The sequence below is a fragment of the Balaenoptera acutorostrata genome, chromosome 8 (genome assembly GCF_949987535.1).
Source record: "Balaenoptera acutorostrata chromosome 8, mBalAcu1.1, whole genome shotgun sequence".
Lineage (NCBI taxonomy): Eukaryota > Metazoa > Chordata > Mammalia > Artiodactyla > Balaenopteridae > Balaenoptera > Balaenoptera acutorostrata.
The window spans coordinates 94,136,295-94,163,609 of record NC_080071.1 but is presented as its reverse complement, the minus strand read 5'-3'; the positions used below and the strand labels follow the sequence as shown (position 1 = coordinate 94,163,609).

At 59.0% G+C, this 27,315-nt stretch overlaps 1 protein-coding gene across 1 annotated transcript in view; it reads left to right on the top strand.

The window, feature by feature from the left end:
- The window catches only part of KIF1A (kinesin family member 1A), a 92,538-nt gene extending 71,132 nt beyond the window's left edge, over positions 1-21,406 (top strand). The window contains 14 exon segments of the mRNA XM_057551448.1: positions 1,013-1,118; positions 3,529-3,555; positions 9,014-9,037; positions 10,397-10,511; positions 11,465-11,598; positions 12,612-12,673; positions 12,980-13,125; positions 13,664-13,858; positions 14,351-14,428; positions 15,263-15,387; positions 16,267-16,419; positions 16,698-16,890; positions 17,825-17,943; positions 18,319-21,406. Coding sequence (XP_057407431.1) covers positions 1,013-1,118; positions 3,529-3,555; positions 9,014-9,037; positions 10,397-10,511; positions 11,465-11,598; positions 12,612-12,673; positions 12,980-13,125; positions 13,664-13,858; positions 14,351-14,428; positions 15,263-15,387; positions 16,267-16,419; positions 16,698-16,890; positions 17,825-17,943; positions 18,319-18,361 — 1,520 coding nt within the window. The 3' untranslated portion in view covers positions 18,362-21,406.
- Positions 21,407-27,315: the final 5,909 nt, after the last annotated feature.

The following is a 27,315-nucleotide window of genomic DNA, read 5'->3' as shown; positions in this document are numbered from 1 at the left end:
GAAGAGCCTCCGCTGAAGCCCATGCCCGGGGGTGAGGAGGGGTGAGGCTGGCACATGGGCCAGGTCTCTTCCTGCAGCTGAGCCTCCCCAGCAGGGGCTGTGTGGCCCTCCCCCTGCCTTAGCCTCCAGCCATGGGGGACACACCCTGCGGGGACACGTGGCTGGAGGCTCACACCTGCCTCCTCCCAGAGCTCAAATGTTGCAAGAGACTTCCAGGAAGTGGAGCCCCAGCGTGTGGGCTCAGAATTCTGGCCTGGTGTTGGGTCTTATTTCATCTCCGTGCATGGGGGGCGGGGAGGAGGGGAGAGGCCAGGGATTGCTTTCTGGCTTAACACAAAAAAGTCAGTATTTGTTTATTCCTCGAGGAAGCAGAGCAGTGAATTTAAGGATCTCTACAAGAGCACGAAATTATTAATGAAACCACCAGGAGGGAGTTCTGACTCATAGCCGTTCTGGTGCCGTTTACAGAGTCACTCCCGCCCCCCACCCAAGTGCGGGCGCCTTAGAGGGCTCTGATAGAGATGCTTCTTACAGGGAGAGATTTTTGATGCAGATAGTGTTTCTTTTCTTTCTTTTTTCCTTTTTTTAAGTGTAAAGAGAAAAGGGAACATTTTCTCTTTCTCATCTTGCTAAGATTTCCTTTTCCAGCAGGTAGGAGAGCCTGTGTGTTCTAGGCTGAGGGATTGGAATCTTATCAGTTGGGGTGGGGGAGATACTGCGAGAGTTATCGACGGCTGAGAAACTAAGAAACTCAGAACTTAGGCTGCAGGGGGAAGATGGCAGGACGCCCCCTGACAGGTGGCACCATGTGCAGGTGCAGATCCTGCGTAGGCCTCCCTGCCCCCCACCCCCCGGTGTTGCCTTTTGTCAGGTGCTCCTGTGGCCACGTGGGGAGCCGCATGACGTGGCCTCACAGGTGGAAGCTCCGGCCCAGGCAGAGGCGGAGAGCAGGGACCCAGCCCCCCGCCTGCCCTCCTGGGAAGTGACACATGGCCTGTCCACTTTCCTGTAGGTCGCATCCGAAACACCCCGGAAACCGACGAGTCCTTGATTGACCCCAACATCTTGTCCCTCAACATCCTCTCGTCTGGATACATCTACCCGGCCCAGGACGACCGGTGAGTCCCCCGGGGGCGGCGGCAGGGCTGCTCCCCAGCTCCCTGGAGGAGGATCCGAGTCAGGACCCAGGGTGCGTTCTCAGCTCGCCAACGTGGCCCAGCAAAGGGCCCAAAGCTTTCCAAGCCCTCCTTTCTGAGCCCTGCAGGGAGGGGTGCAGGGAGGGGTGCCTGTGGCCGCGTCTTCCCCCGGCAGGATTGCCTGCGCACCATCCTGTCGCTAGCTCACTCGGTCACCCGACGGAGGGGCCGCGTGGGAGTTGCCGGTGGATGAGCTGGGTCCCGTCCTCGGGAGTTTCGTGGGTGGGTGGGCGGGATGGGGCAGTGGGCAGCATGGGGCGGACAGACAGGTTGGATTTCCCAACCACACCGCTGCGGGCAAGTCTGTACCCTCTGGCAGGGGTGCTGGGGCCAAGGGTCCTGGAGGAGTTCAGGGTCGAGCTGGGTCGGCAGTCTGGCGTCCCGGGGTGGAGGTCTGCCCAGCGGCACAGCTTAGCCCACACTCCTTGTCACTGGGCTGTTCCTTTCCAAGCTCCCAGGTGATGGCCAGGATCTCTGCAACCAGGGCAGTCTGAGCTTGACCGCATCAGGGCGGGTGGATGTGGTCCCCCGGCAGCCCCTGGCAAAGCAGGCCTGTCGGGGTTTGCCAGGCTGGGCGGGGACGTGAGGGGGAGGCGTCTGGGGGCCAAGCCGGGGCAGGCAGCTCATGACTGCTGAGAGCCGCCCTCCGGGGAATGTCGGAGGGCTTGGCTCTGTCTGAGATGCTGCTTTCTGGGGCTTCGGGGACACAGGGAGGGTGCTCCCGAGTCCCGAGGGCTTGACCTGGCCCAGGAGGAAGAAGCCGAGAGCCGACCCTGAGCTCGAGCCATGGGCGTCTCCACGGCCTTCTGCGGCTGTTTGCAGGAAAGATGTCTTGAGGGCTGAGTGTGCTCAGAGCGGAGTGCGGGGACCCCACACGTGCAGGGAGAACTGGATCCGTAAGGATAAAGGGTCCTGGGTCCAGACGGAGCTCAGTTTCCTTATAGACTCCCTGGAGAGTGGGCTGTAGGGAACCATCCCTCGGTGCGGGCAGCTTGGGGGGGTGGGGGCAGAGACCCTGACAGGGGCAGGTGTGGCTCTGGTTCCAGCCCTGCCCCACAACCTTCCAGAAGAAACTCACCCTGCACTCATGTCCAGAGGGGGGAGGGGTTGGGTGAAGATTGCTGGGGGGTGTTCTCACGGGGGCAGGGGGCACCATGACAGGCTGGCTGGGCTTACCTCGGGGCGGGGGGCAGTGAGGCACGGTGTGGGGGGCCTGTCACCATGAGAACACACCCTGGGGACATGGCAGAGAGGGCCTGGTGCCCACCTGCACGGGCTGCCTGCAGGGACACGGGCCGCTGTGCCCGGGCCGTCAGGGATGGGGACCCCGGGGGAGGTGGGGCCTGGGAGGGCTCTGTCTGCCATGCTGAGTGCCGCTTTGGACCTGGAGAATGACCTCAGCATTCCCCTGACCTCTAACCCTTCCTTTGCCCCGGCAACTTCTAGATTCTTGGGGCGAGAAGGGGTGGGGGGGAGAGAAGGGGGCGGGGGTGCCTCTGGGCCTCCCGCCCTGCACGGTCTCCCTGCTGTGAGGACTGCGTTTCTGGGTTCCCGTCCTCCGGCCAGCGCGGCTGCTGCAGGGCACAGGGGACCTCGTCCTGGGCTCAGTCCCCAGGCAGCGGAGGGGGCAGCTGCTCCTGGCTGGACCCTGGGTCAGTGGGGCTTTGGCTAAAGAGGTTCGCCCTGTTCCTGGAGGCCAGAGGACCCATCGCTGACGGGCTCTGTCCTGTTCCCTGGGGGCTGTGGGAAGTGAGGCCGGCCAGGTCTGGGCCGGTCAGGGCCCTCAAGGCTCAAGGACGTCCTTGGGCTGGGGCTGTAGTCCTTGCTCGTAGCTGCTTTGGCCCCTGCTTGGCTCCTGCCCGTGCTGTATGGCCCCAGGACTGCCCCGACCCCAGCCCGGCCTGGAAAATCTCGGGGACGCTCCTCAGGGGGTGGCCCCAGGCAGGAGACATTCTGAGGCTTAGCTGGCCAGGCTGGCAGCTCCTCCTGAGGGCCCTCTTCTTCCCTGGACCGTGGCTGACGTCCTCGGAGCCGCGATGGGCCCGGCTGCCCTGTGGGTGACCCGGCAGGCCCTTCTGCCCCCAGAGACGCTGAGGCTCAGAGACCCAGGTCTGGCTTGGGCCTCGGAGCCTCAGCTGCCCACCTGCTTTGCCGCGGCCTCAGCCTCCTCCCCGCTCAAAGGCCCCGTGCTTTGCAGCCTCCCCAGCTCAGAGTGGGCCTGTCGCCGCGGACAGCTTCTCTCCGCGCTGCCCCCGCCCTCGCTGCGGCCGCCCCTCTGCCCCACTGCCCGGCCCCCGCCCCTCACTAACCTGTGATTGTTTGTGTTTTGCAGGCAGTTTCTTGATTCGGACATGCCTAGGTACCATTTGTGCCCCTTGGTTTCCTTTCAGCCTCTCCTCCCACTCCCGCAGCCCTGAGATTTCATTTCAGCTTTTTGGATTCCTTCCACACTTGCTCACCTCTCCCTCCTGTCTCTCCCATCTTCTCCTTTCATTTTATTTCCTTTTGTATTTTTCTCTTCCTATTGCTTCCTTCCCCATCACCCTCCCTTGGCTGAGTCCCTTCTGCCCCCACTCTTGATTTTGCCTGCTTTGGTAGTTTCCTGCCCTTGGTAGACAATGGCTGACCTCCTGCTCCCCCCTCCCCCCCCGCCCCACTCCTGAGCCTTGCCCATCCCCTGCACCCCAGCGGGAGCAGGCACCCGCATGCAGGCTGGCCGGCCAGGCCCACTCCCCGCAAAGTGAAAGAGAAAAGAGGGAGGGAGGGAGGGAGGGAGGGGCTGTAGTGGGCACCGGCCGAGGGGCAGACAGGAGCAGCCCGGCTGAGGTCTCCTCTCTCTGCACCTCCCAGGCCTGGGTGCGAGCCCCTTGCCTGGCCAGGTGGGTGGCTCTCGCCATGCTCCTGCCGTGGCCACCGCACACCCCTTTTTGGAAGTAGGTGGGTGGTCAAGCTGTGAAGGGCCCAGGCTCTGGACTCGCTCGGGTGGCCCCAGGTCCAACCCCCCGAGGCACGGGCTCCTGGGCCGGGGACAGCAGATCCCTCCCGACTCGAGTGAGGCCCTGGCATGCGGTGACCGGGTGCAGGGTCCTTGAGACCCTGGGGGTGGACAACCTCACGGTCCCTAATTCAGACTTTGTCCGTGAGACTCTAGTCTGTTCTGAGTGGAGGGTCAAGGCCGTAACCGTCTTGCCAGGCTGGGCGGGATGTGAGGGGGAGGCTTCTGCGGGCCAAGCTGGGGTGGGCAGCTCGGGGGTCCCTGTGGATGGTGGCCAGAGCTTGGTGGCCCTGGGGGTCACTGTTTTGAAGGATGAAAGGAGCAGCAGGAAGGCTTCCAGTGCGGATGTTTGAGGCTTTAAGCTGCAGGGAGGGGAGTGGGGTGGCGCCTGCCCCTTTATGAGGGGGGAGCCCGAGGACCAGGTTGGGGCACAACAGGACCTTCTGAGGCCGTGTCCTTGTCAGGTCATGGGGTGGTGCGTCAGGACAGATGGTCACGGTGAATGTGCCCCGGGCAGCTGTAGCCGAGGCCCCCTGGGGCAGCGAGCAGACTGTGGTTCCTTTGGGTGTGTGCCCGAGGACGTGTGCCCCCACTCCTTGCCCTCCCTGGGGACACGCAGCTGGGTGGGGCAGAGACCTGGTCAAGGAAAACGGCAGTGGAGGCTGTACCAGAGGAGGGTCACAGCCCTGCAGGGCCCAGAGCAGGGACCTGCCTCTCGGGCAGTCCGGAGGGCTTGCTGGAGGTGGCAGCTTGCCAGCTGGTCCTGGAGGCGGACTGGGCTGGCCGAGGCGGCTGCAGCCTGCCCAGACAGTCTCCCGGTTCTCAGAAGGCTCTGGGGCGGGATCCCGTCGGCTCGGGTTCATCCCTGGAGGGGACCCGATTTAGGGGCTGTTTCCCTGATCAGTGGAAACTTCCAGGCCCATCAGTACGATCGCATGGGGGTGTGTGGGCATTCTGTTCAAGTTTGCGTTTCCACAACCAGCCCAGCATGATAGAGGGGTGCTCAGGCTGGTCCTGGACACCCCCGTACAAGTACCTCACGCCTCCAGGAAGGTTCTGGGTAAAATGGAAACATACCCTCCGGCCAGGAGGAGACATGGCACCAGGAAAGGAAGGGAGAGCCCCTCCTTCCCAGCAGGGCCTCCTTCGTCAGCCCCTAGACTTCGGGAGGACCTCACCCCTGCACCTGAGCAGGGGGCCCCAGCCCCCAGTGGACTTGGCCTGCAAGAGGAGGCTTAGGGCGCTCAGAGGGGTGAGGGGTCAGAGCCCCAAGACTCAGGCTGGTGCCTCTTTCACGGGGCTATGTTTTGCGGGGCAGGAAACCACTGTGGTGGGTGGTACTGGGGACAAGTAGAGGGTCCCGTCCCCAACATCTGGAGTGGGGTGGGGGCTGGGGGCTGTACCGACTGGGCTGGGGCAGCCTGGCTGTGAATGTGGACAAGTGGCAGAATCTTCTGGAACCTTGGTTTCTTTCCGCCTCAGGAAGGGGATTTTATTAGGGCCTGCCTAAGGTTGTGATGTTAAATGAGATGAACATGAAAAGCTCTTAGCAGGGGTCTTGCATGTGGAACTTTATTAATGTAAGTTGTGTGGTTTTTTCACTACTACCTTGTTAGTATTTAATTTAAAATACTTGTAATCAATTTAAAACACATACCTCCTGAGCAAAAGCCTGGGTTTTTTTTTTCTAACCACTCCAATTTTGCCAAAGGAGCCCCACTTAAATACCAGGGACTCACGCCCACCTTGCGGAGCCCCTGAGACGCGCAAGAGGGGTTGTGACGCAGCCTGTGATCCATGAAGAGTTGGGTCAGACCTTCCACCCTGTCCGCACATCTTACCCCAGCTCACGCTCCTGCCCAGGGCTCGGGTTTCCACCTGCCCGGAGCAGAAAGGGTCCTCAAGACCCTTTAAAGCACAGAGGTGTTGAGGAGAAGGCTGGGAAGCAGGGCAGTCCACGGTGACCCTCACCCATCCACCAGGCGCGGGATCTGATTTCTCCAAACAGGTGGCCCAGGTGCCCCAAAGGCTACTCCAGCCTTCCCGGGAAGGGCCCAGATGTGGGATCTTGTTGAGTTTCCCCTCCTGCCCTGCCATGCTGCACCATTTATGGGGCCGTGACCCTCACTCACCCATTCATTCATCTATCACGTGTGAGCCACGTTCTTCGGGGTGTTAGGAAGGGGGCTTAAAGACTAAGACAGGAACAGGCAGTCCCCAGGAAGCTCAAAGCCTGGCCAGGGAGTTCGCTTGTCCCCTCATCCCCTCGATCCTCCACCCCCTCTGTCCCTCTGGTCTAAGCTCGCTCTGCGTGCTGGGTGATGCCGCTTGGCCGAGCACGTGTGGCATCCAGACACTGAGCAGAATTCCTGAGTTCGAGGTCGTTCCCTGCTCTTAGCCGCGTGAGCACGTCTTGGGATCACGGTTCCCACCGGACACGAGGGCTGCCCTAGTTGCAGTCTGGGGGCTCAGTCCTGGAAGCCTGCCCATCAGACCACCTTCCCCAAGAACCTGGGCCACTCCTGAAAGTGACACTTTTTCGAGAAACATAGTTCCCAGAGCATAACGAGTTTCTGGTTGAAACCTCGAGCGTGGGGTTTAATTTTCAGATTCTCGACAGACCCATTCGCCTTAGGATGCCCGCCATGCCAGCCTGTTGGCACACGATGGCTGTGACGCATGTCAGAAGTTGTCTGAACGAGCTCTGATGGGCCGTCGGCAGCAGGCGTGGTAGAGTCCCATACAGAATGACCAGGCGCTCGTGTTGAGAGCCCTGAGATTCCATCACCTCCCACCCAGGCAGCCCAGCCGAGATGAGGACCAGCCCCACCTGGGCCTCTGGGCAGCCCAGGGCCTCCCGCGGACCCACACGTGCTCACAGGCAGGGCCAATACGGGTTCCCGTTCCACCAACCCCAGGGAAAACGAAACAGCTGCAGCGTATTTGTGGCAGGACAGAAAAGATGTTTACAACATGTGACATTTTGTCAACAAAACTTTTTAACTGAGTTTTCAAGTTTTCCCCATGTGGGCCCTCGCTTGTTTGAGCATCACGCTCATGTCCCAGAGCTGAATTTGGGGCGGTTCTGTTTCCGGGCCCCTGCTGCCTGACCCCTTTGGCTGGAGGAGAGCTGCCAGACAGGCCTCCCCATCCAGGAACCACCCCCTGCCAGGCTTGGAAGGCTTGCTTGGAGTCAAGATGTCAGCTGGAGGTTCCTGGAAGTGGACCAGAGGTGTATGGGGTGGGGGGGGACTCCTCGATGCTGGGTCCCCACTCTGCTGCAGAAGGACTGTGCTGATGGGCATTTTCCGTCCGGCTGGGGGCCCTGCAGGAACCCCCCGGGGCTCTGCTGTGGGTGCAGGCTGGCCTGCCTGTGGCCCCTTTCTTTAAAACTGGTCCCAGGGCACGGCGCGCAGATGGAAGGGCAAATGGCTAGGATCCATGGTGGAGCCTGGCACGGCCTCGCTGGAGGCAGGGACTGGCCACTTTCCCCAGAATGGGCTGGATGCAGAGGGTCCGCAGTATGACAGGGGTGCTGAGCCGATGGTGAAGCTCTGATGCTCTGCCCTTAAGGTGGCCCCACCCCAGCGGTTCTGCCTCCGTGGGTGCGGGGGCCCTGGAATCTGCATTTCTGACCAGTTCCCGGTGGTGCAGATGCTGTGGGTCCCGGGACCCCAAGTCTGGGCCACACATTTCCCTTAAAAGTGTACCTGGGGGGTTGACTGAACTTCGCTCGGGTAGAGTGAGCAGCGCCGCAGGGGAGGGGGCGCCCTTCCGGGTGACCTGATGCCCAGAGGGGTCTCCTGGGGCTGCTCATGAGTCGGGGTCCTGGTGTGGTCTCCCCGCCTGCCAGTCACCTCCTGGGTGCACCGTGGCTCCTTCTCAGCCCGCTGGGTCTTAGTTTCCTGCCATGTGACACCCTGCCCAGCAAGCTCAGGGCCTCCTGTGTGGCTGCTCGGGTCCCATGTGGGTGGGCTGCCACTCTCCCGCCCTGCTGGGGTGGGCTGGGTCCTCACGCCCCGAGCACTTGCGGCGGGAAGGAAGCCGGCAGCGTCCTGTAGCGACATTTTAGGCAGGTGGACAGAGGTGGCAGCGCTGAGCCAGGCCCTGGGCCAGCAGGAGGGTTTGGGGCTGGCCGGCCTACCAGGGCCGGGGCCTCAGGCTGGGCCTTGCCCAGGGTGCGGTTGGGCCTCCTGGGGTGAGGACTAGTAATAACAATTGTGCCTCCCAGGCCCTGTCCTCAGCTCCTCACTGGCTTACTTAACCCACAGGACGTCTCAGTGAGGCGGGGCAGTGACTGCCCGTCATTGGTCCAGGAAGCAGGGCACAGAGATGTCTGCTGTCAGCCTTTGGTCACATGCTGTGAAGTGGCATTTGGAGCTGGGCTGTCGGGGGGGCATTTGTTCTGAGCTGCGCTGCGGCAGGCCTCTGGCTCTGTCCGCAGGCCTGGCGCCTCAGAGCTGGGGCATTTGGGGACCCCTGGGACAGAGGGCATCCTTCTGGGTCGGGGTGGTGGCACCCGGCGCGCCCCGCTGGTCCTGCTGGAGATGGACCCAAGTCTCTCCCTGCGGACACAGGGAAAGGGGGTGTCTGCAGTGCCTGGGCTGGGGGCTTAGAGTGGGCCCCACCCGCAGGGAGCCCCCCACCCCCGTGGGCCGCGTCTGGGCCCCACGAGAGCAGTCAGCAGCCCTGCGGCTGGTGGGGCACGGCCCCGCCTGCTGCATGTCAGTTAGCTGGTACCTGGCCGGGTGACAGTGCTCGTTCTGACATGTGAATTTCTTCTGTGTGTGTACGTGTGTGTCCTGGCTGCCACCGCCTTTAGCGTTTCGTTCGGAAATGACACTAGGTACAGCTCACTTTTCTCTTCTGCGCTCGCTCGGTCTGTCCTTTCTGACTTTCAATTTCCTTTCTCCCCCGATGTCTCCCCGCGCTCTCTGCCCATCCTCTGGTTACCCTGCTGTCCTCACGTCCTGCCTCTGGATCTTTCTCCTCAGTGACGTGTCCGGCAGTGGCCCTGCCCTGTCCCGCTGCTTCTCCCGCGACCCTGGACTGCGCCATGGAGAGAGGGGGTGGCCGTGGCGCTGTCCCTGCCCCTACGCGGCTTCTCTCCTCTTCCCTCTGCGTTGCCGGGTGGGCCCGGCTCCTCCGAAGGGGCCGGGCCATGTCAGGGCGTGTGCTGTGGCCGGCTGCTTGTGTTGATGCGTTTCTCAACTGTGTCTTTGTGAGGATGCTTGGATGGAAACCGGGTGAGGCTGGGGGCTGCCAGGGCCCACAGAGCGGCCACGTTGTGCCTTGAGGCAAAGCCCCAGCTCGAATACGAGGGTCCTCAAAACATGCAGCCGGCCTGAGGCAAGAGTTTAGGAGCTCTGCCATCAGGTGGTTGAAAACAGAAACTGTCCTATAACAGGAAACCCTGCCCTGGAGTGGAGGCCACCAAATTGTCTGGGCCCTGGGGCTGTCCTGAGTTGCCCTCAGAGGGGTTTCCTGGCCACTGGCTCACGCTCTGGTCATTATTTTCCGGGTTACAGACTGGGGACAGAAAGAAGCCACCACTGCCTGCTCTGTGCTACGTGGGGCCCTGCTTTTCCATGGGGCCTGGCTGAGGTGGACGGAGGCCATGCCGTCTGGGAGAGGGGCCACTCCGGTTTTCACCCCCAGCATCCTCCCCCAAGGGCGAGTCGGTTGGTGGAGGAGATGGCCATGGAGAGTTTTGGCAAAGTCGGGCGGGCTCCCTTTGAGTCCAGGGAGAGGCCAGGGCGCCTCCTTACTCAGGCCGAGACTGAGTGGAGCCGGTCACCCCTTCCCACGGTCTCCCCACCACCACCGTCGCCTCTGCCCCCTTCACGCCCTCCTCTCACTCTCCCTCCCCTTTGTCACAGCCCCCTCCCTTTTCCTCCCCTCTCCATCCTTTCCTGCCTCAGCTCCAGGGGACCCCCCTCCCCCTCCCCCTCCCCCAGGATGGAGCTGAGAGAGCTCTGCACTCATCCTGGGGGGCGCCTGGAGCCCCCCACCTGGCATGGTCCTGAGTAAGGAGGGCTCCATCCTCCCTGGACACCAGCACCTGGGCCTCTGACCTGTGGTCCCAGCGGCTCTCCCTGCGGGTGGCCCACACGTCTGTCTGTCTGTGTCTGTCTGTCTGCATGTCCCCACCCCCACCGAGAGCAAGCCGCATCCGACCTTCTACCTTGTCTCTGCTTCCATCCAGGACGTTTTACCAGTTTGAGGCCGCGTGGGACAGCTCCATGCACAACTCCCTCCTGCTGAACCGGGTCACCCCTTACCGAGAGAAGATCTACATGACCCTCTCTGCTTACGTTGAGGCAAGAAGCCTGCCCCCAGGGCACTCCACCAAAATCATCCGTGCCCCAAGCCTCAGCTGCTTGCCAAGGGGCAGTGAGGGTGCTTGTTAGCCCTGGACAAACCCAGTCAACCCTATTCTCTTCTCAGAAGGCTTCTTAAGTCCTTGAATTAAGTCTATGTACTTTTAATGGCTATGCTCGCAATTAACTAATGCTGCTATCTTTAGTGTATGGGTTTGTCCTTGGGGTTGCAAGATGGCTGCAGCACCACCAGACATTGCATCTATCTTCCAGGCAGCACAAAAGCAGAAGCCTCCCCTTCTCCATCCCCAGGGTCTGAGGCCATGACCTCCCTTCGAAGCACAGGAGGAGGCTTGGGGCATGGGCATTTCTTGCTGTGCACAGTAATGAGGAATGGGGGCGGGGATTTGGGGTCTGCAGCCAGCGGGATGGTAGAGACAAAGGCATCCACCCCCCTAGAGCCTAACTACTCCAGCTGTAATATGGGGACCTACCTGTGTGACTGCCCCATGGGATGAGGTTTGCTCAGGCTGAGAAAACACTTGCAGGGCTTTGCCCAGACAAGACCCCAGCTTTGTCAGCAGTTATCTTGGAGCTTCGGGAAAACCAAAGAACTGGCTGTTTAAGACAGCACCTCGCTCGCTGTGCAGTAATTTCCTGTGGCGTCTGAGAGTTAAACTGTGGGTGCACAGACAGGGTCCGGTCAGATCCTCACAAACGTTTTGGGGACAGTGTCGCCCCGATTTAATGGTGAGGCAGCTGAGGCCCGTGTCCGGGGCACTTGGGGCCCCTGCACGGACACTGGCCCCCGGCAGTGGGTGCCCGGCTCTCTCTCCCGCCTGGCTGTGGGTCGGGCGGAGGCTCTCGTGCCCCGAGGGGGAGATGGCTAGGTGCAGCTGGAGCCGAGCGCCCTGGGCTGTCCTTGGGTCCGAGCCCCTCCCTGCCCTCCGCAGCTGGAGAACTGCACACAGCCGGCCGTCATCACCAAGGACTTCTGCATGGTCTTCTACTCCCGCGATGCCAAGCTGCCGGCGTCACGCTCCATCCGTAACCTGTTCGGCAGCGGGAGCCTGCGGGCCTCGGAGAGGTGAGCCTGCGGTGGCGCCCTGGGCGCAGCGAGCAGCAGACTGGGCTGTGCGCGGAGCAGTATGTCACGTGGTGCACTCCGGGCCGGCTGGCCCATGAGACGGAGGACCCGCCCCCGTCCCGTCGGGCCTCCGGCGCTGGGGTCCATCTCACTCGGACCGTCAGTGGACGCTACCGGGCACTTGTGGGGACACCGATGTCATGTTGGGGGGTGTGAGAGAGCCAGGCTCTCCCCACGGCACAGTGGGAAGGCCTGAGGTGTGCACTCTGGGGCCTCCCTGGGAGGTGCCGGTGACCTTCGTCCCCAGGGGCCATGCGGATCTGTGCTATTGGGACTGCTCCCCTCACTCCGTGGGAGAAGCTGGGTAAACACGGGGCTGGGCGGGAAGGGGGACTCTGGACAGCACTTGCTGAGGACTTGTGCTGAGCCAGTGCCTCTCGGAGGCTGGCGGCACGTGGGGGAGTCGGACACCAGGACCAGCGTCCCTTCTTGCGCTCTGACCACTCCCTGCATTCTTGGGAGTAGGGCAGGAATGGCCAAGAATGTCAAGGCAGTAAGAGGGGGCCCTGCGCCAGCAACAGGGACCACCAAGGGTGCCAGGTCACCGCTGGCCGCCTTCAGTGAGGCTCCCCGTGCACTGTCTCGTGGGCCCCCGTGTCCAGGCTGCTCTGGCACAGCCGGGAGGAAGGGGGGGTGGGGGTCCTGGGCTGGCCATGCAGGAGGTCACCCCGTGCGCGTGAGCCCCTCTCCATGAGCGGGTTAGTGGGGTGCCCTTGGCAGAATCAGTGGTCCCAAGAGAAAGGGGGGCCCAGCGGGAGTCTGGGATGGGAACCATGTACAGGGACTGCATTGCGGGGAACCTAGCACTTCAGCCACCCCGTGCAAGGCCGCTTGGCGTGGGCGGCTGCAGGACTCGCGCCCAGTGTGCGTTTGATGGTGGCGAGAGTCGGTGCCTGGCTGACGCGGGGCCAGGTGACGACGTTCCTCCTCCCACCCCCCACCACTCCTGGCAGCAATCGCGTGACGGGCGTGTACGAGCTCAGTCTGTGCCACGTGGCCGACACGGGCAGCCCAGGTAAGCGTCTACCCTGGGCTCTCTGGTTGGGGGGTGGGGGCACCGTTGGAGGTCAGGGAGCCCGGTCCCCTGGGATCACCTGGGTGACTTCAGTCACGCTGCCATTGGGGGCCCCTCACCTGGAGACTCAAGTGCCCACCTCATGCCCCCCAGCGTTGCTGGGGGGCTGGAGGGGAGGGAGGAAGGGAGAGGAGGGGCAGCCGAGACCCCGCGGGACACCTGGCTCTGGAGGCCTGGGGCGGGGGTCCCGCCTCCCTCGGTGGATAAGCCTGCAGCTAGGGCTGCGTCTTGACGGTGTCGCTCCAGGGATGCAGCGGCGGCGCCGGCGGGTGCTGGACACGTCCGTGGCCTACGTCCGGGGTGAGGAGAACCTGGCGGGCTGGAGGCCACGGAGCGACAGTCTCATCCTGGACCACCAGTGGGAGCTGGAGAAGCTGAGCCTCCTGCAGGAGGTGAGAGGGCCGGGCCCGCCGGGCTCTCACCCCGCCCAAGATGGGGCACGTGGCACTCGAGCCGCCCGGCCGCATGACGGCCACCGGCTTAGCGGGGAAGGTTCATCCTCGACCCAAGCGCAGACTGTCGGGCAGTAGATGAGACAAGAAGGAGACCGGGTGGGAAGCTAGTGGGCAGGGCGAGGCCCTTCTGTCGCTCAGGCCAGGACGGCCAGTGTCCAGCCGCGGCGCTGACTGCGGGCCAGGGCGCGGGTGGGAAGCGGGCATCCGGGGCCATGTCCACCCTCTGGGCCCTTCGCTGGGCCACGGCTGCAGCGCGCACGGCCCCCTGGAAAGCGGCTGCGGGGACGCAGTGTCTGTTCCGTCGGCTCACGGCGGGCGCACGCGAGCGGGTCTGTTGGCGCCATGTCCCACGCCACAGCCCGGCTGGGCGGTCGGCTCTCCCGGGCCTAACCGGGCCTGGGGCTCAGAGCAGCCGCCCACCCTCCCTGCCCTGGCGGGAGCAGAGGCAAAACCACGCTCGTGCTCCTCTGTGCAGGTGGAGAAGACCAGGCACTACCTGCTGCTGCGGGAGAAGCTGGAGACGGCCCAGCGGCCTGCTCCCGAGGCCCTGTCCCCCATCTCCAGCGAGGACTCTGAGGCCCACAGCTCGTCCACCTCCCCGCTCGCGGCTGCGGGCCGGCCGTCGTCCCTGGAGGCTCCCAACGAGAGGCAGCGGGAGCTGGCGGTCAAGGTGGGCGGCAGGCGGGCGGCGGCCGTGCTCCTGGCCCTTTCCTGGTGCCAGTGTCTTGTCATGGCCACCAGGACCTGGGAGAATGAGTACGTAGGGTCACCTTGACCCCGCCCCCACCCCACCCTATCCACGTTGGAACCCGGGGACCTCTTATAGCCTACTCCCCAAGGCAGTGCCCTGCTCTCTCTTGCATACCTATGCTGATGGGGAGCTCGCCACCTACACCAGAGCTGGCCCTTTCTGCTGCTGGGTGGGCCACGGGGAAGGCCTCCCGCACTTCAGGGGATGCTGGCTCAACCCCCAGCCCCGCCCAGGCCCCAGGCCTGCCCCGGGGGCTTCCTCAGACGGCCGCATCACCTGGGAGAGGTGAGGGTGCTTCCCACCTTGACCTGGGGTGCCTGGCCCCTCAGCCAGTCTCCCGTGTCCCGGGCCTGTGTCCGTGGCGGAGCTGGGTCCCGGGAAGCCCCTGACCAGGCGTCTGCTCTCCGGCAGTGCTTACGGCTCCTCACCCACTCCTTCACCAGAGAGCACACCCACGGCCACGTCTGCGTCAGCGCCAGCGAGAGCAAGGTGGGCGTGGAGGGCCGCCCGCGGGGGCTGTTGTGGCCGAGAGAAGGGGATAAGGGTTTTCTTAGGAGCGTTCCTCTCCCAGCCTAAAGGGATGCCTCAGAGCTGAGGGGTGGCCTCCCGGGGCCTGAGGCTGGGGTCCTGGAGGGCAGGGAGCGAGGGGCCCGCCGGGTCCAGGGCTGTCCGCTCGGTGTCCTCCCTGGCTCCAGTCTTCCCAGTCCCCAGCCCTATCCAGCCTGGCCCTCACCCAGCTGCCTCTGTCCCGGGCTGGTCAAGCCCCCTCTCTTCGGCGTCCTTCCCTCCTTGGCGTCCTACCTGGGGGCCCACCCTGGTCTTGCTGCCTTATACCCATGCCCAAGGCTGGGGCGGCTGTTGTGCCGCCCTCCACGGAGCTGCTGGAGGCTGGCCTTGCCCCGCGTCAGGCTCCAGGCTTCCCTTCCGGCGCTCTGGCCCATCACCAGTCCCCCCTCAGCCTGGTAGACGGCCCCGCCCGGCCTTTGTGCTCCGCACTGACCTCTCCCTCTGCCCAAATCTCCTCTCGCCGAGGCTGCCAGGCTGCACACCCTGAAGTCGGGGCTCAGAGGCTACTCCTTCCCTGACCCCCACCCAGTGGTCCTCGCTCCGTCTTTGGAGCTCTACAGCCTCGAGGACCTCCTTTGGCAAGGCAGAGCCTGAAGCGCTGGGAGAGGGTGGGGAGGCTGGGAAGAGCCCAGCCCGCAGCTGGAGTGGGGTCGCCCTAAACAGAAGGTAAAATGCAGGCAAAGGTGCCGCGGCAGGGATGCCCCCACCCACAGAGGGCCCTGAGGCTGTCCCCGAAGAACCGTCTCTCCTCCGCAGCTCTCTGAGATGTCTGTCACCCTGCTGCGGGACCCGTCCATGTCCCCTCTGGGGGCGGCCACGCTCACCCCCTCCTCCACCTGCCCCTCCCTGGTCGAGGGCCGGTACGGAGCTGCTGACCTGAGGTAAGTGAGCTCCAGGCTCCCGGCAAAGCTTCCGCCTCCACAAGCTGACCGACGACAACGGCTGGGACTCGGGCACAGAGCAAGAAGGCAGGGCTCGAGGGGCTGGGTGTCTGGGGACAGCCACACACTAGGGCAGGGCCGGGGGAGGGGGTCTGCCCTGCCGGCTGACGGGCCCTGTCCAAGGTCATTTTCTGCTAAAGAGTAGATTTAGAATACAGTCGTGAAATAAAACCAGGAACGGGTCAAAACACTAAACAAAAAGCCCTATTCAGTGGCAGCGCTCATAAAATACTCAGTGGGCAAAGTGGTGACAAAGCAGAGCCTAGAGGCCACTTAAGCCCACCTGACACTTGCTGAGCGGTGTTGGGGGCAGGGGACGCATTGCTGGCAGTGCTCGTGTCTGATCCATCAGGTCTCATAACACCTCAGGCTTTCCAGATTGTCTTCTTGAAAGAAAAAGGCATCAAGCCCTCTGGGCGCCATCCTGAGTCAGGCCTCCTTGGCCACCGGGTCCGTCGCTTGGGCCTGGTGTCCACAGTCGACTAGCAGCTCCCTCCACACACATGGTCCCTGAGAAAGTCGGGTCAGCTTCAGTTTAACTTTGGAGACGAGATGCGGAAGCCGCCTTCACGGGGGGTGGAGGTGGGGAGCCAGAACGTGCCACGGGAGAAGGTGCCGCGTCGGCGTGGACCCTGCCCGCCACACAGTGCAGCGCAGTGCGGCGCAGTGGCGGGCCGGCCGGAGGTCTGAGCCGGCGTGGGGGGCAGGCCCAGGCAGGCACCCCCGGCGGTTCTGAGGGGGTAACACTGGCTGTCGGGGAAGCTGGGCCAGAGAGGCACCTCCTGGCAGGAGTGCAGCGGCTTCACTCTGCTTTCCCAGGACCCCACAGCCCTGCTCCCGGCCAGCCAGCCCAGAGCCTGAGCCCCTGCCGGAGGTGGATTCCAAGAAGCCCCCTTCCCCTGCCCGGGCAACGGAGACCAACAAGGAGCCCCAGCGCCAGCTGGTTCCCGACATCCAGGAGATCCGGGTCAGGTGCGTGGGGGCCCTGCCCCAAACGGGGGCCCTTCTAAAGCACCGCCCCGCCAGTTCTGCCCCTGCAAGGACAGGTGGGCTGCCCCTGACCTGGAAAGGAGACAGCTCTGTGCCGGGGGGTCGGGCAGGGCCCCCTGACCTAGGACAGGGGTGGAGAATGAGCAGACATAAAGGGCAGGAGGGGGAACCAGAGCCAGAGCCAGGGCCAGTGCCGGGCGGGGGCTGGGCAGCTGGTGGGCAGCTGCAGAAAGATGGTTTCGGTGCGTCCCCGCCCCCAGCCCGATCGTCTCCAAGAAGGGGTACCTGCACTTCCTGGAGCCGCACACGGCCGGCTGGGCCAAGCGCTTCGTGGTGGTGCGGCGGCCCTACGCCTACATGTACAACAGCGACAGGGATGCCGTGGAGAGGTTCGTGCTCAACTTGTCCACGGCCCAGGTTGAGTACAGCGAGGACCAGCAGGCGATGCTCAAGGTGCGACACGGCCGCGGGCGGGGGGAGGGCAGGGGGAGGGCGGGCGCCGGGCCTAGTCCTCCTCCGCGGGCCCTGCGTCCGCTCGCTGCCCGGCTGAAGCCAGGCCCGTCTGTCACGGGCCGGGACATGGGGGTCAGCCTCCCTGTCTCTCTGCCTCTCGTGTCCCGGGGTCGCTCTGCCCACCCATGGGGCTGGTAGTCCTGGTGACAGCAGCGGTGATGGGTGGCGCAAGCGTTACTCCTCTCCCATTCGATGGCTAACGACACAGTCCCCTCCTTCTGGGGACGCCCACAGTGGGTGTCATGGAGCCCTGCAGGGCCAGCGGGGCAGTGGGCCCAGGAGTCCAGCCCCCTGTGCCTGGCTTTGCCCCTGCTCCTCTCTGAGCAAGCGGTGGCCCTGGATGTGAGGAGCCCTGACTCTTGGCTGGTGGCCACAGGGCCCACTGGGCACTGATTCCCTGTGGTGGGGGAGGGGGAGGTGTGAGCTCAGCCTGCCACCCACGCCCGCCACGTCGAGGGCTCGGGCCTGAGAGAAGATGCCAGGATTAACGGGCCCCAGAGGATACATCTGGGCCAGCAGCTGAGCTAGGGTCCCCGGGGGAGGGACCTTGGCCTGTGAGGGGTTGACTCATCCCACGGGGACACAGAGCAGTGACAAGGTAGCCTCGGGCGTGGCCACGGGGACATGAGAAGATACCGGTGTCCTGACTACAGAGGCTTCCGGATGGGAGCCACCGCCTGCAGGGTCAGGATGGGCTGTGCATGCAGCAGCGCCGCCCCCTCCTAGGGGTCTTCTTTTCTGCTTCCTCATCCTTGACGCTCCCCCTGGGGCGGGGAGGGGCCTTTCCCCGCCCACCTGGGCCCCGGTGGAGTGGCGACTGCCCCTAGCTGACCGCGGGAGGCCTGGCGCCCCTCACGGCAGCCTCCCTCCACAGACCCCCAACACGTTCGCCGTGTGCACGGAGCACCGGGGCATCCTGCTGCAGGCCAACAGCGACAAGGACATGCACGACTGGCTGTACGCGTTCAACCCCCTCCTGGCAGGGACCATACGGTATGTCCTGCCTGCAGAGGGCGGGGGGGACGGTCTTGAGAACGTGAATTCTTGTTTTCGGGTCGTTGCTCCTCACCGAGTGTGTAAATCCCCAAGATTTTCAGAACTGACACTCAACCAGGGCGGGCCTCGATGTTGGGGACATACTGCAGCCAGGCTTGGGGACAGGCAGGCCCTCGGTGGGTGGAGCCTCGCCCCTAGTCAGTGACTTACAAAGGAGGCTGGGGTGGGGGGACGGGACTGGGAGGAGGGCTGCTCCCCCCGAGTCACAGGGCCAGGAGACGGGGGTTACGTCTCTCGGGCGATCGGGGAACCAGAGACACTAATGCCGGCATTCTGGCGCCCTGACCGCCACTTCTCTCCCGCCCTCGGCAGGTCCAAGCTCTCCAGGAGGAGGTCTGCCCAGATGAGGGTCTGAGCCGAGCCCTCCTGGACAGCCAGCAGGCCCGGCCCCACTCTCCCACCCTCGTCACCACCTGTCGTGTCATCCGCCGCCCAGCCCTGCTCCCAGCAGACAGCCAACGCGCCCCCTCCTCCTGGGGATGCCCGCGCTGGGCCCCGAAAGCCCACCTCTGGCCGGGGACCTGCCACACGACCTGTCGTGCTCCCAGCAGAGGCCGCGTTTGTTGTCCTTTCTTCATTCGGAACGCGCCCTGGGTGGGAAGAGCTGGGAGACGCCAGGAAGGCCGGAGGACAGGAGCCACGGGGGCATCGCTGCCGTTCTAATATTTTTTTAAGCATAGACAGACGATAATTAACATACATCAGTTAGTGACACTGAAACAGTCCACTCAGAAATTAACTGTAAGACTGTGTTTTATTTATAAGTGTGCATCTCTTATGCCCTCACATAGACCCGCAGGGCTCAGGTGGACCCACCCCGCTTGCTCCCAAACGCACCTCCCAAGCTTCTTAAGGACACACAAGGCGGGGCAGCCGCCTGGGAAGACCACAGTGAGGTGGCGTCTGGACAGGCCGGGGACCTCCTGGTTGGCACCACGGGGACACCTGCCCGGCCGGAGCTGAGGCCTCTGCCCAGTGGCCTGTGGGGCAGGCCCTGGTCCCAGGGCATGTGTGTGCGTGCGTGTGTGTGTGTGTGTGTGTCTGTGGGGCTCTGATGCCTGAAGTCCGAGCAGCGCAGAAGGTGGGTGCACTCCTCCTCGCAGGAGGGAGGACCCACGTCTCACCTGGACAGCAGCCACCTGAGGTGCGACTGTCCAGGTGACGCCGGCAGCCTGTCCCTGGCAGCACGTGGGAGGTGAGGCAGCAGGCGCCTGGCTGGGGGCCGTCCTGGTGGGAACCAAGCGGGAGGGTGGTCAGGGTCCCACCGGGTGTGTCACGTGTCCAGGCCGGCTGGGCGCGGGGAGCTGTGTTTAGAGGTGGTCTAGGCAGCGAGGGGCTTCTGGTGTGGCATCTCCAGCCACTGTGAGACCGGGGTGAGCTCCAGGTCGCTCCAGGGAAGAAATCGTGACTTCCCCTCTTTGTCCCAAGAGAGGAGTTTCTGTGAGTCCCGGTGAGAAAACTCCATGGGGTCAGGTGAGGGCAGCCAGTGCTGGGGTCATCCGTCATCAAGGGGGCTTCCTCCTGTATCCGAGGGTGTCACCCTTGTCTTGTTCTGCCCTCTCGTGACAATATCCATTTCGTCCCCTTTGCAGACCCCATGCCTGAGGGCTGCCCGGGACCGGGCAGGAGCCAGCCCCGGGCTGAGAGTCTGGCTGTGTGTCATGCCCAGGCCATAAACCCTTCAGAGAAACCAGGGCCTGGGGTCTTCAGTGACCTGTCCCTACACTCAGAGGCACATTCAGCCTCTTTTTAGCTCGAGGGAAAACAGCAACTGCAGCACAAGACCCGTCCCTACCACGTCCCCCCAGAGGGGGTGACGGAGGGTTCACATTCTGGACTAAAGTCAAACATTGTCCGGAAACCAGCAGGCCTGTGCTCCCCCCACAGGGCTTCCCTGGAGGCAGAGGTCAAGACGCAGAGAGCAGAGGGGACGGCACGCTCTGGAGCAAGCGCTGACGCTGGCCTCGTGATGGCCTTGAGGGCAGGGAGGAGAGACGGGTGGGGTGAGTTGTCCTAAGATGGGTCAGTTCCGAGAGCCCCTCCTTCCTACAGGGAGATTGGAGGTGCAGGGCTCAGGCCACGGCCACTCAGGTCAGCCAGCCTGAGGCCGTGACCTCCGGAGAGTCTGAGGCCCTCTCACCCCGGGCACAGGTGTCTGGGGCCAGCCAACCTGCAGAGCACCCGCTGAGTGGGGCAGGGGGCCCCCGGGAGGGTTTCTGGGAATCGCCCCAAATTCAGGGGCCTCCACGGCCATGGAGGCCTCCAGGGCTGCTTCGTCTGGGCCTTGTGCCGTCTTGGCAGTGACTCGGAGCCAGGTGTGGCCCACCTGGTGTCCCCTACCCGTCACCACTTCCTCCTCTCAGGCCGGCTCCCACGCGAGGGCCTGGGTCTGAGAATTCCGTCTGTGAGTCGGGAAAGCTGCTCTCCCGTGCCCGGTGCCGTGTAAGCCAGGGACAAGTGGTTTGGGACTCAGTTGCCACATCTGTGACATGGGAGGCTGGTCTGGAGGCCCGTGAGGGTCCTCAGGTTGTGAGGTGCAGACAGGAAAGTCAGGTCTGGCTGTGGCAGCTGTGTTCTGCGAGTGGGGAAGGAGAGAAAGATCGAGAAAGCCATCTCTCTTGGACGGTTTTTGTTGCAGTGCTTGCTGCCACTCAGGCTGCAGCCTCATTGTGCTTGAGGCCATGCTCGCCTGGAGGGGGCTCTCTGTCCCTCAGGGAGGGCTGGGCTCCTTCCGCTGTGGCCCTAGGGAGGAGCCCCAGGGAGGGAGATGCTGGGCTCCCAGCTGAGCGGCCCGGCTCCAAAGCGATCCGGCTGGTGCCCAGGGCCGGCTGTTGAGACGCTCGTAAGTTTCAAGGCCTCTCTGTTCTGCGTAATGATTGTCTCGCTCACCGACAATGCACACACACGCACGCACACCCACACACACACCAGGGCGGCTGCACTGACGTGGTCTCCTGGCAATCCTAGTCCCCCCTCGACACCTCTGGGGTGGATGTCGCAAGGCCCTCGGGGAGGGTCCCCAAACGTCGCCGATGCTGCAGGCACGAGCAGGGTGGCCACACTGGTCCTCCGTCAGCTCTCCTCAGCGCGGGGACCCCACAGGCACCCTCCTGTGTCCCTGGGGCTGGGCCACGCGTTCCCCCGGGAGAGGCGACAGGCTGTGACTCCTTCCCAGGTCCGTGCGCCCCGCGGCCAGCTGTCCCCCGAGTGCCCCCGTGGCTGTACATACGTGGTTGTGGCACACCCCGGCCCCTGCACTGTAAGTGCCATCCTGATGTGATGACTCTCGTTCCCTGATGTCCGAAACCCAAGTGTTAGGCTCTAGGCTCCTGTACCGTGTGTGTGCACTTAAGGCTCTGTCCAATTAAGAAATAAACATGGCTCTTTATGCAACACCAGACCCGCGGGTCTCCGCTTGGCTTTATTTGTGTGTTAGGTCTGTTTGCTGGGGCCTTAAATAGCCACAGGGCCAGGTGTCCAGCGCTGTCTGGGGACAGCACGCATCTCCCAGTGGCGAGGTGGGGAGGGGAGAGAGCCTTGAGGGGTGGGAGGTACAAGACGGTGTTTATCGTGGTCGCATCCACCTGCTTCCCTCAGTACCCGGCTGCACCTGTCTGAACAGCTCCAGGTGCCCTTGGGTATGCCACCCCTGTACTGCCAGCCTCATGCCCAGGCAACCCCAAGTCCTTTTATGTGGTCAGCATTACCTCATACCAAAACCAGACAAAGACATTCCATGAAAATAAAACTACAGACCAATATCCTTCATCAACATAGAAACAAATATCCTCAATAACATTTTACCAAATTGAATCTAGTAGTACATAAAAAGGTTAATACCTCATGACCAAGTTGGGTTTATCCTGGGAATGCAAGCTTGGTTCAAGAACTAATCAATGTAATTCACTATATTAAACTAATAGAAGAAAAATCATGTTATCCTCTCTATAAATACAGAAAAAGCATTTGACGAAAATCCAAAATTCATTGCTAATCAAAACTTTAAATAGAAGATAACTTCCTTAACCTGATAAAGTGTGTCTACAATACATCTGTAGCTAACACCATACTTAATAGCAAAAAAATTAATACTTAACCCTTAAGATTGGGAACGAGACACGGATGCCCTCTATCATCACCCCAATTCAACATGGTAATAGAGATCCTAACCAGTGCAGTAAGGCAAAATGAAGAAAGAAAAGGCACACAGATCAGAATGGAAGAATGGCGTAATAGGTAGAAAATTTAAAAAGACTCCCTGGTGGTCCAGTGGTTAAGACTCTCTGCTTCCATTGCAGGGGGCATGGTTCGATCCCTGGTTGGAGAACTGAGATCCCACATGCCACGCAGCCAAAAAAAAAAAAAATTTTTTTTTAAAGAATATACCAAAAATCTGCTAGAATTAATACATGAGTTAAGCAAGGTTGCAGAATACAAGGTCAATATACAAACACTAATTTTATTTTATTTATTTTTTTGTTGAAGTATAATTGATTTACAGTGTTTCAGGTGTACACCAAAGTGATTCAGTTATATATATATATGTACACACACACACGTATATGTATATTCTTTTTCAGATTCTTTTCCATTATACATTATTACAAGGTATTGAACTACAAACAGTAATTTTATTTCTATATACTAGCGATAAACAGTTGAAAATTTGAGTTAAAAAATGTACCACATGCAAGAGGGAAGAGATATGGGAACATATGTATATGTATAACTGATTCACTTTGTTATAAAGCAGAAACTAACACACCATTGTAAAGCAATTATACTCCAATAAAGATGTTAAAAAAAAAATAGCAAAAATGTGAACTACGTATGTATAAATCTGATGAAACATGAAAAATCAGTATGCTGAAAACTACAAAACATTGATGAGAGAAATCAAAGACCTAAGTGAAATGAAGAGTTACACTGTATTCATAATTAGAAGATTCAATATTTGTTAAGTGGTTATCTCTCCCCAAATAGATCTATAAATTCAACATTATCTCAATCAAAATTCCTGTAGATATCAACCACCTGATTCTAAAAGTTATGTGAAAAGTAAAGGAACTAGAAGAGCTAAAACAACTTTGACACAGAAGAATAAAGTAAAAAGAGTCACACTACCCAATTTTGACTTACCATAAAGCTACAGTAATCAGGACAGTGTGGTGCTGGTAAAGGGACAGACACATAGATACAGGCAACAAAAGAGAGAATCCAGAAATAGACACACACACAAATACAACGAACTGATTTTTCTTTTTTTTACAAAGGTGCAAAAGCAATCAATGGAGAAAGGATAGACTTTTCCACAAATAATGTTGGAACAATTGGACATTGATATGTTTTTTAAAATGAACATCAACCTAAACCTCACACCTTATACAAAAAGTAACTCAAAATGTTATGTAAAATCTAAATCTATAAAATTTTTGGAAGAAAACATACAAGGAAATCTCCAGGAGACAAAGCTAGGCAAAGTGTTGTTGGACATGACACCAAAAGCTCTATCCATGAAAGAAAAGAAATGCAAGATTGAACTTCATTACAATGAAAAAACTTTTGCTCTGTGAAAGAAAATGAAAAGACAAGCTACAGATAAGGAGAAGACACTCACAGATCATACATCTGGCACAGGACTTGTCTCCAGAACACAGTAAGAATTCTCAAACCTCAATGATAAGAAATAAAACAACCCAATTTAAAAATGCTAAGTGATACCACTACACACAAATTAAAAAGGCTAAAATTAAAAACAAAAAACAAAACCTGACAATATCAAGGGTTGGTGAGGAAACAAAGCAACTGGAATTCTCTATTGTTTGTGAAAATGCAAAAGGCACAGCCACTCTGGACATGAGTTTGGGAATTTCTTAGAAAGCTAAACATACACTTTCATATGACTCAGCAGTCCTACTGCTGGGTATCTACCCTAGAGAAATGAAAAACTATGCCCTAGAAAACTGATATTCATATGTTTAAAGCAACTCTACTCATCGTTGCCCCACATGGGGCGATATAAAATAAAAATGAAAAGAAAAAGTCAGTGACTTCCCTATATACCAGAAACAAACAGCTAGAATTTCAAATTTTAAAAACACCATTTACAGTAGCACCCAAAAAAGGAGAGAAATAAGTAAAACAAAAACAAAAACACAAGGTAGGTAAAAATCAAACAAAATATGTTCAGAATCTGTATGCAGAAAACAACAAAATTCTGATGAAAGGAATCAAAGATGTAAGTAAATAGAGAGACATTCTGTGTTCACCGATTGCAGGACTGACTACTGTAAAGATGTGAGTTTTTCTGGTTGGACCTACAGATTCCATGCACCCCAATCACAGTGCCAGGACACCAGATATTGACAAACTGATTCCAAAGTTTGTACGTCAAGGCCAAAGCCCCAGAAGAGCCAACACAGTACTGAAGAAGAACAAAGTTGTAAGACTCACACTACCCGACTTCAAGACTTACTATCAGCTTTCAAAAATCAGGATGGTGTGGTGCTGGTGAAAGAGCAGATAAATAGATCAACGGAGCAGGACAGAGAGCCCAGGGATTGACCCACCCAAGCAGAGTCAACTGATTTTGACAAGGGAGCGAAGGCAGTTCAAGGGCACGAGGACAGTCTTCACGACAAACGGTGCTGGGGCAATGGGATGCCCACAGGCAAAAAAAGTATTTTAAAGAATCTGGTCACAGATCTTACACTTTTCACAAAGTTAAGAAGTTGAGCCAAAATGGATCTTAGACCTAAATGTAAAATGGGAAACTGTAGAACTTCTAGAATTACGTATCCGAAGACCGTATCAAGAAAATGGACCAGGACCTGGGAGGAAATACTTGTAAAACAATTATAGGACAAAGGACTTGTATCCAGAATATATGAAGAATTATTATAACTCAATGATAAAAAAGATATACAGTTTAGTAAAAAAAGAACCAAAGGTATTTGAATGACCAATAAGTAGGCTCCTGACAATGTGTGTAACATCACCTGTCATCAGGGAAATGCAACTTCCCACCACCGAGAGAACTAAACACCAGGGAGAACAGGAAACGTGTGAAAGTCTTCACAGCACCGACTTTTATAGACACCATGCATCTCATACATTGCTCCTGGGAGTGTAAAAACTATAACTACCCTGCAGAAAGTAGTGATGGTACCTTACAGAATTAAGCATTCACCTGCCCTGTGGTCTAGAAAAATTCTTTAGGTATTTACTCAAAAAAAAAAAAATTGTCTACAAGGACTTATACGAACGTGCGATAGCAGTTTTATTTGTATTAGTGAAAAAAAAATGGAAGAAAACCTAAATGTTTGTTCATCATCAGGAAAAATGGATTAACAAGTTGTGGTTCATCCATGAAACAGAATTCCATTCGGCAATAAAAAGGAGCAAAACTCTGACACTGGGGCTTCCCTGGTGGCGCAGTGGTTGAGAATCTGCCTGCCAATGCAGGAGACACGGGTTCGAGCCCTGGTCTGGGAGGATCCCACATGCCGCAGAGCAGCTGGGCCCGTGAGCCACAATTGCTGAGCCTGCGCGTCTGGAGCCTGTGCTCCGCAACGGGAGAGGCCGCGACAGTGAGAGGTCTGCGCACCGCGATGAAGAGTGGCCCCCGCTCGCTGCAACTAGGGGGAGCCCTGGCACACAAAAGAAGACCCAACACAGCCAAAAATAAATAAATAAATTAATTAAAAAAAAAAAAAAAAACTCTGACACTGGAAACAAAATCAGTCCACCTCCCTGCTGGCCCCCAGGTGGAGACGCGGGAGTCTGGTTACATTTGATTGTCCCCAAGCCTGTGATGAAGTAAAGCAGGAAGCCAGACACCTCTGATTAGGGGCAGGGTCGACTGGGAAGGGACGCGAGACTTTCTGGGAAAACGTTCCTATCTGGGTAAATGTGTGGGTTACCTGGGTTTGTGCACTTGTCACACAGTTCGGAAGTCCACTATTAAGACTGGTGGGCTCCGCACCACTTAAGTTTTATCAGAAAACAAAGACTGGGCTTCCCTGGGGGCGCAGCGCTCAGGAATCCGCCTGCCAATGCAGGGGACATGGGTTCCAGCCCTGGTCCGGGAAGATCCCACATGCCACGGAGCAACTAAGTCTGTGCGCCACAACTACTGAGCCTGAGCTCTAGAGCCCGCGAGCCACAACTGCTGAGCCCATGTGCTGCAACTACTGAAGCCCACACGCCTAGGGCCTGTGCTTCACAACAAGAGAAACCACCGCAATGAGAAGCCCGCTCACTGCAATGAAGAGTAGCCCCCGCTTGCCGCAACAAGAGAAAGCCCGCGTGCAGCAACGAAGGCCCAACGCAGCCAAAAATAAAAATAAATAAATAAATTTTTTAAAGAAATAAAAACTTAATTAACATTGATTATTCAGTGTGAATGACCGTGGAACTCCAGTCAGGAGGTCCGTGCGGTCATGCGGTTCTGTGTGCTCTGAGCTGAGCAGGTGTTGGACACCTGGAGACCAGGCCCCAACTGCTGGGAGCGGGGTGACAGTTAGGCAAGGACGAAGGCCAGCAGCTCCCGAGGTGGACAGGAGGTCTCCCCGTGCACTCATGCACCGCGTGGGCCCTGAGGGGAACCCGCTGTCGAACAAAATAACCGATAATCTGTAATAGGAAGAGAAGAGTATTACTTAAGCCAGACTGAAGACTATAGTCCGGAAAACAGCTTTCCAGATGACTGGGAAACTGCTCTGCAGAAGCAGAGTTTTCAGCAGTTTTATAACTTGTCAGAACAAAGAACATCAACCAAGTCAGGGTTACATTCCTTCAAAGTTTAAAAAAAAACAGACCAGCGGGTACACAGCGAGTCAGCGTGACTTGGTGCCTGGGAAGGAGTCTTGTCCTCAAAACAGCACCAGCATCGGCGTCCCAGGAAGGGAGGCATTTCATCTTTATTTTTAACATGGACATTCTTTACTTCTGGTCAATGTGCCCTTTTCTTTAATCATTAAAGCAGAGGTATCCGTACAATGTGCGTCTGATAAGCCACAAACAGGCTGCTCGAGTCAGCATCAAATTCAAGCTAACGCATGTGTAAGCCAGAATGACTTCCCCAGACCTCAATGGGTGAACACTTCTTTTATCACCGGCTTCTGTGCACCCAGCCGTCAGGTCTCAGTGGCTTCCAGATTGTTCCCAGCTCCTCTGAGAGGGCAGGGGCCTCGTACAAGGGAAGGACAGACAAACACACACACACCGCACACCCCAGGCTGGAGTCTGGGGGCTTGTTCGCCTTCCAGAGCGAAGTCGGGGGCCAGGGGACAGTGGGTGGACTTCTGG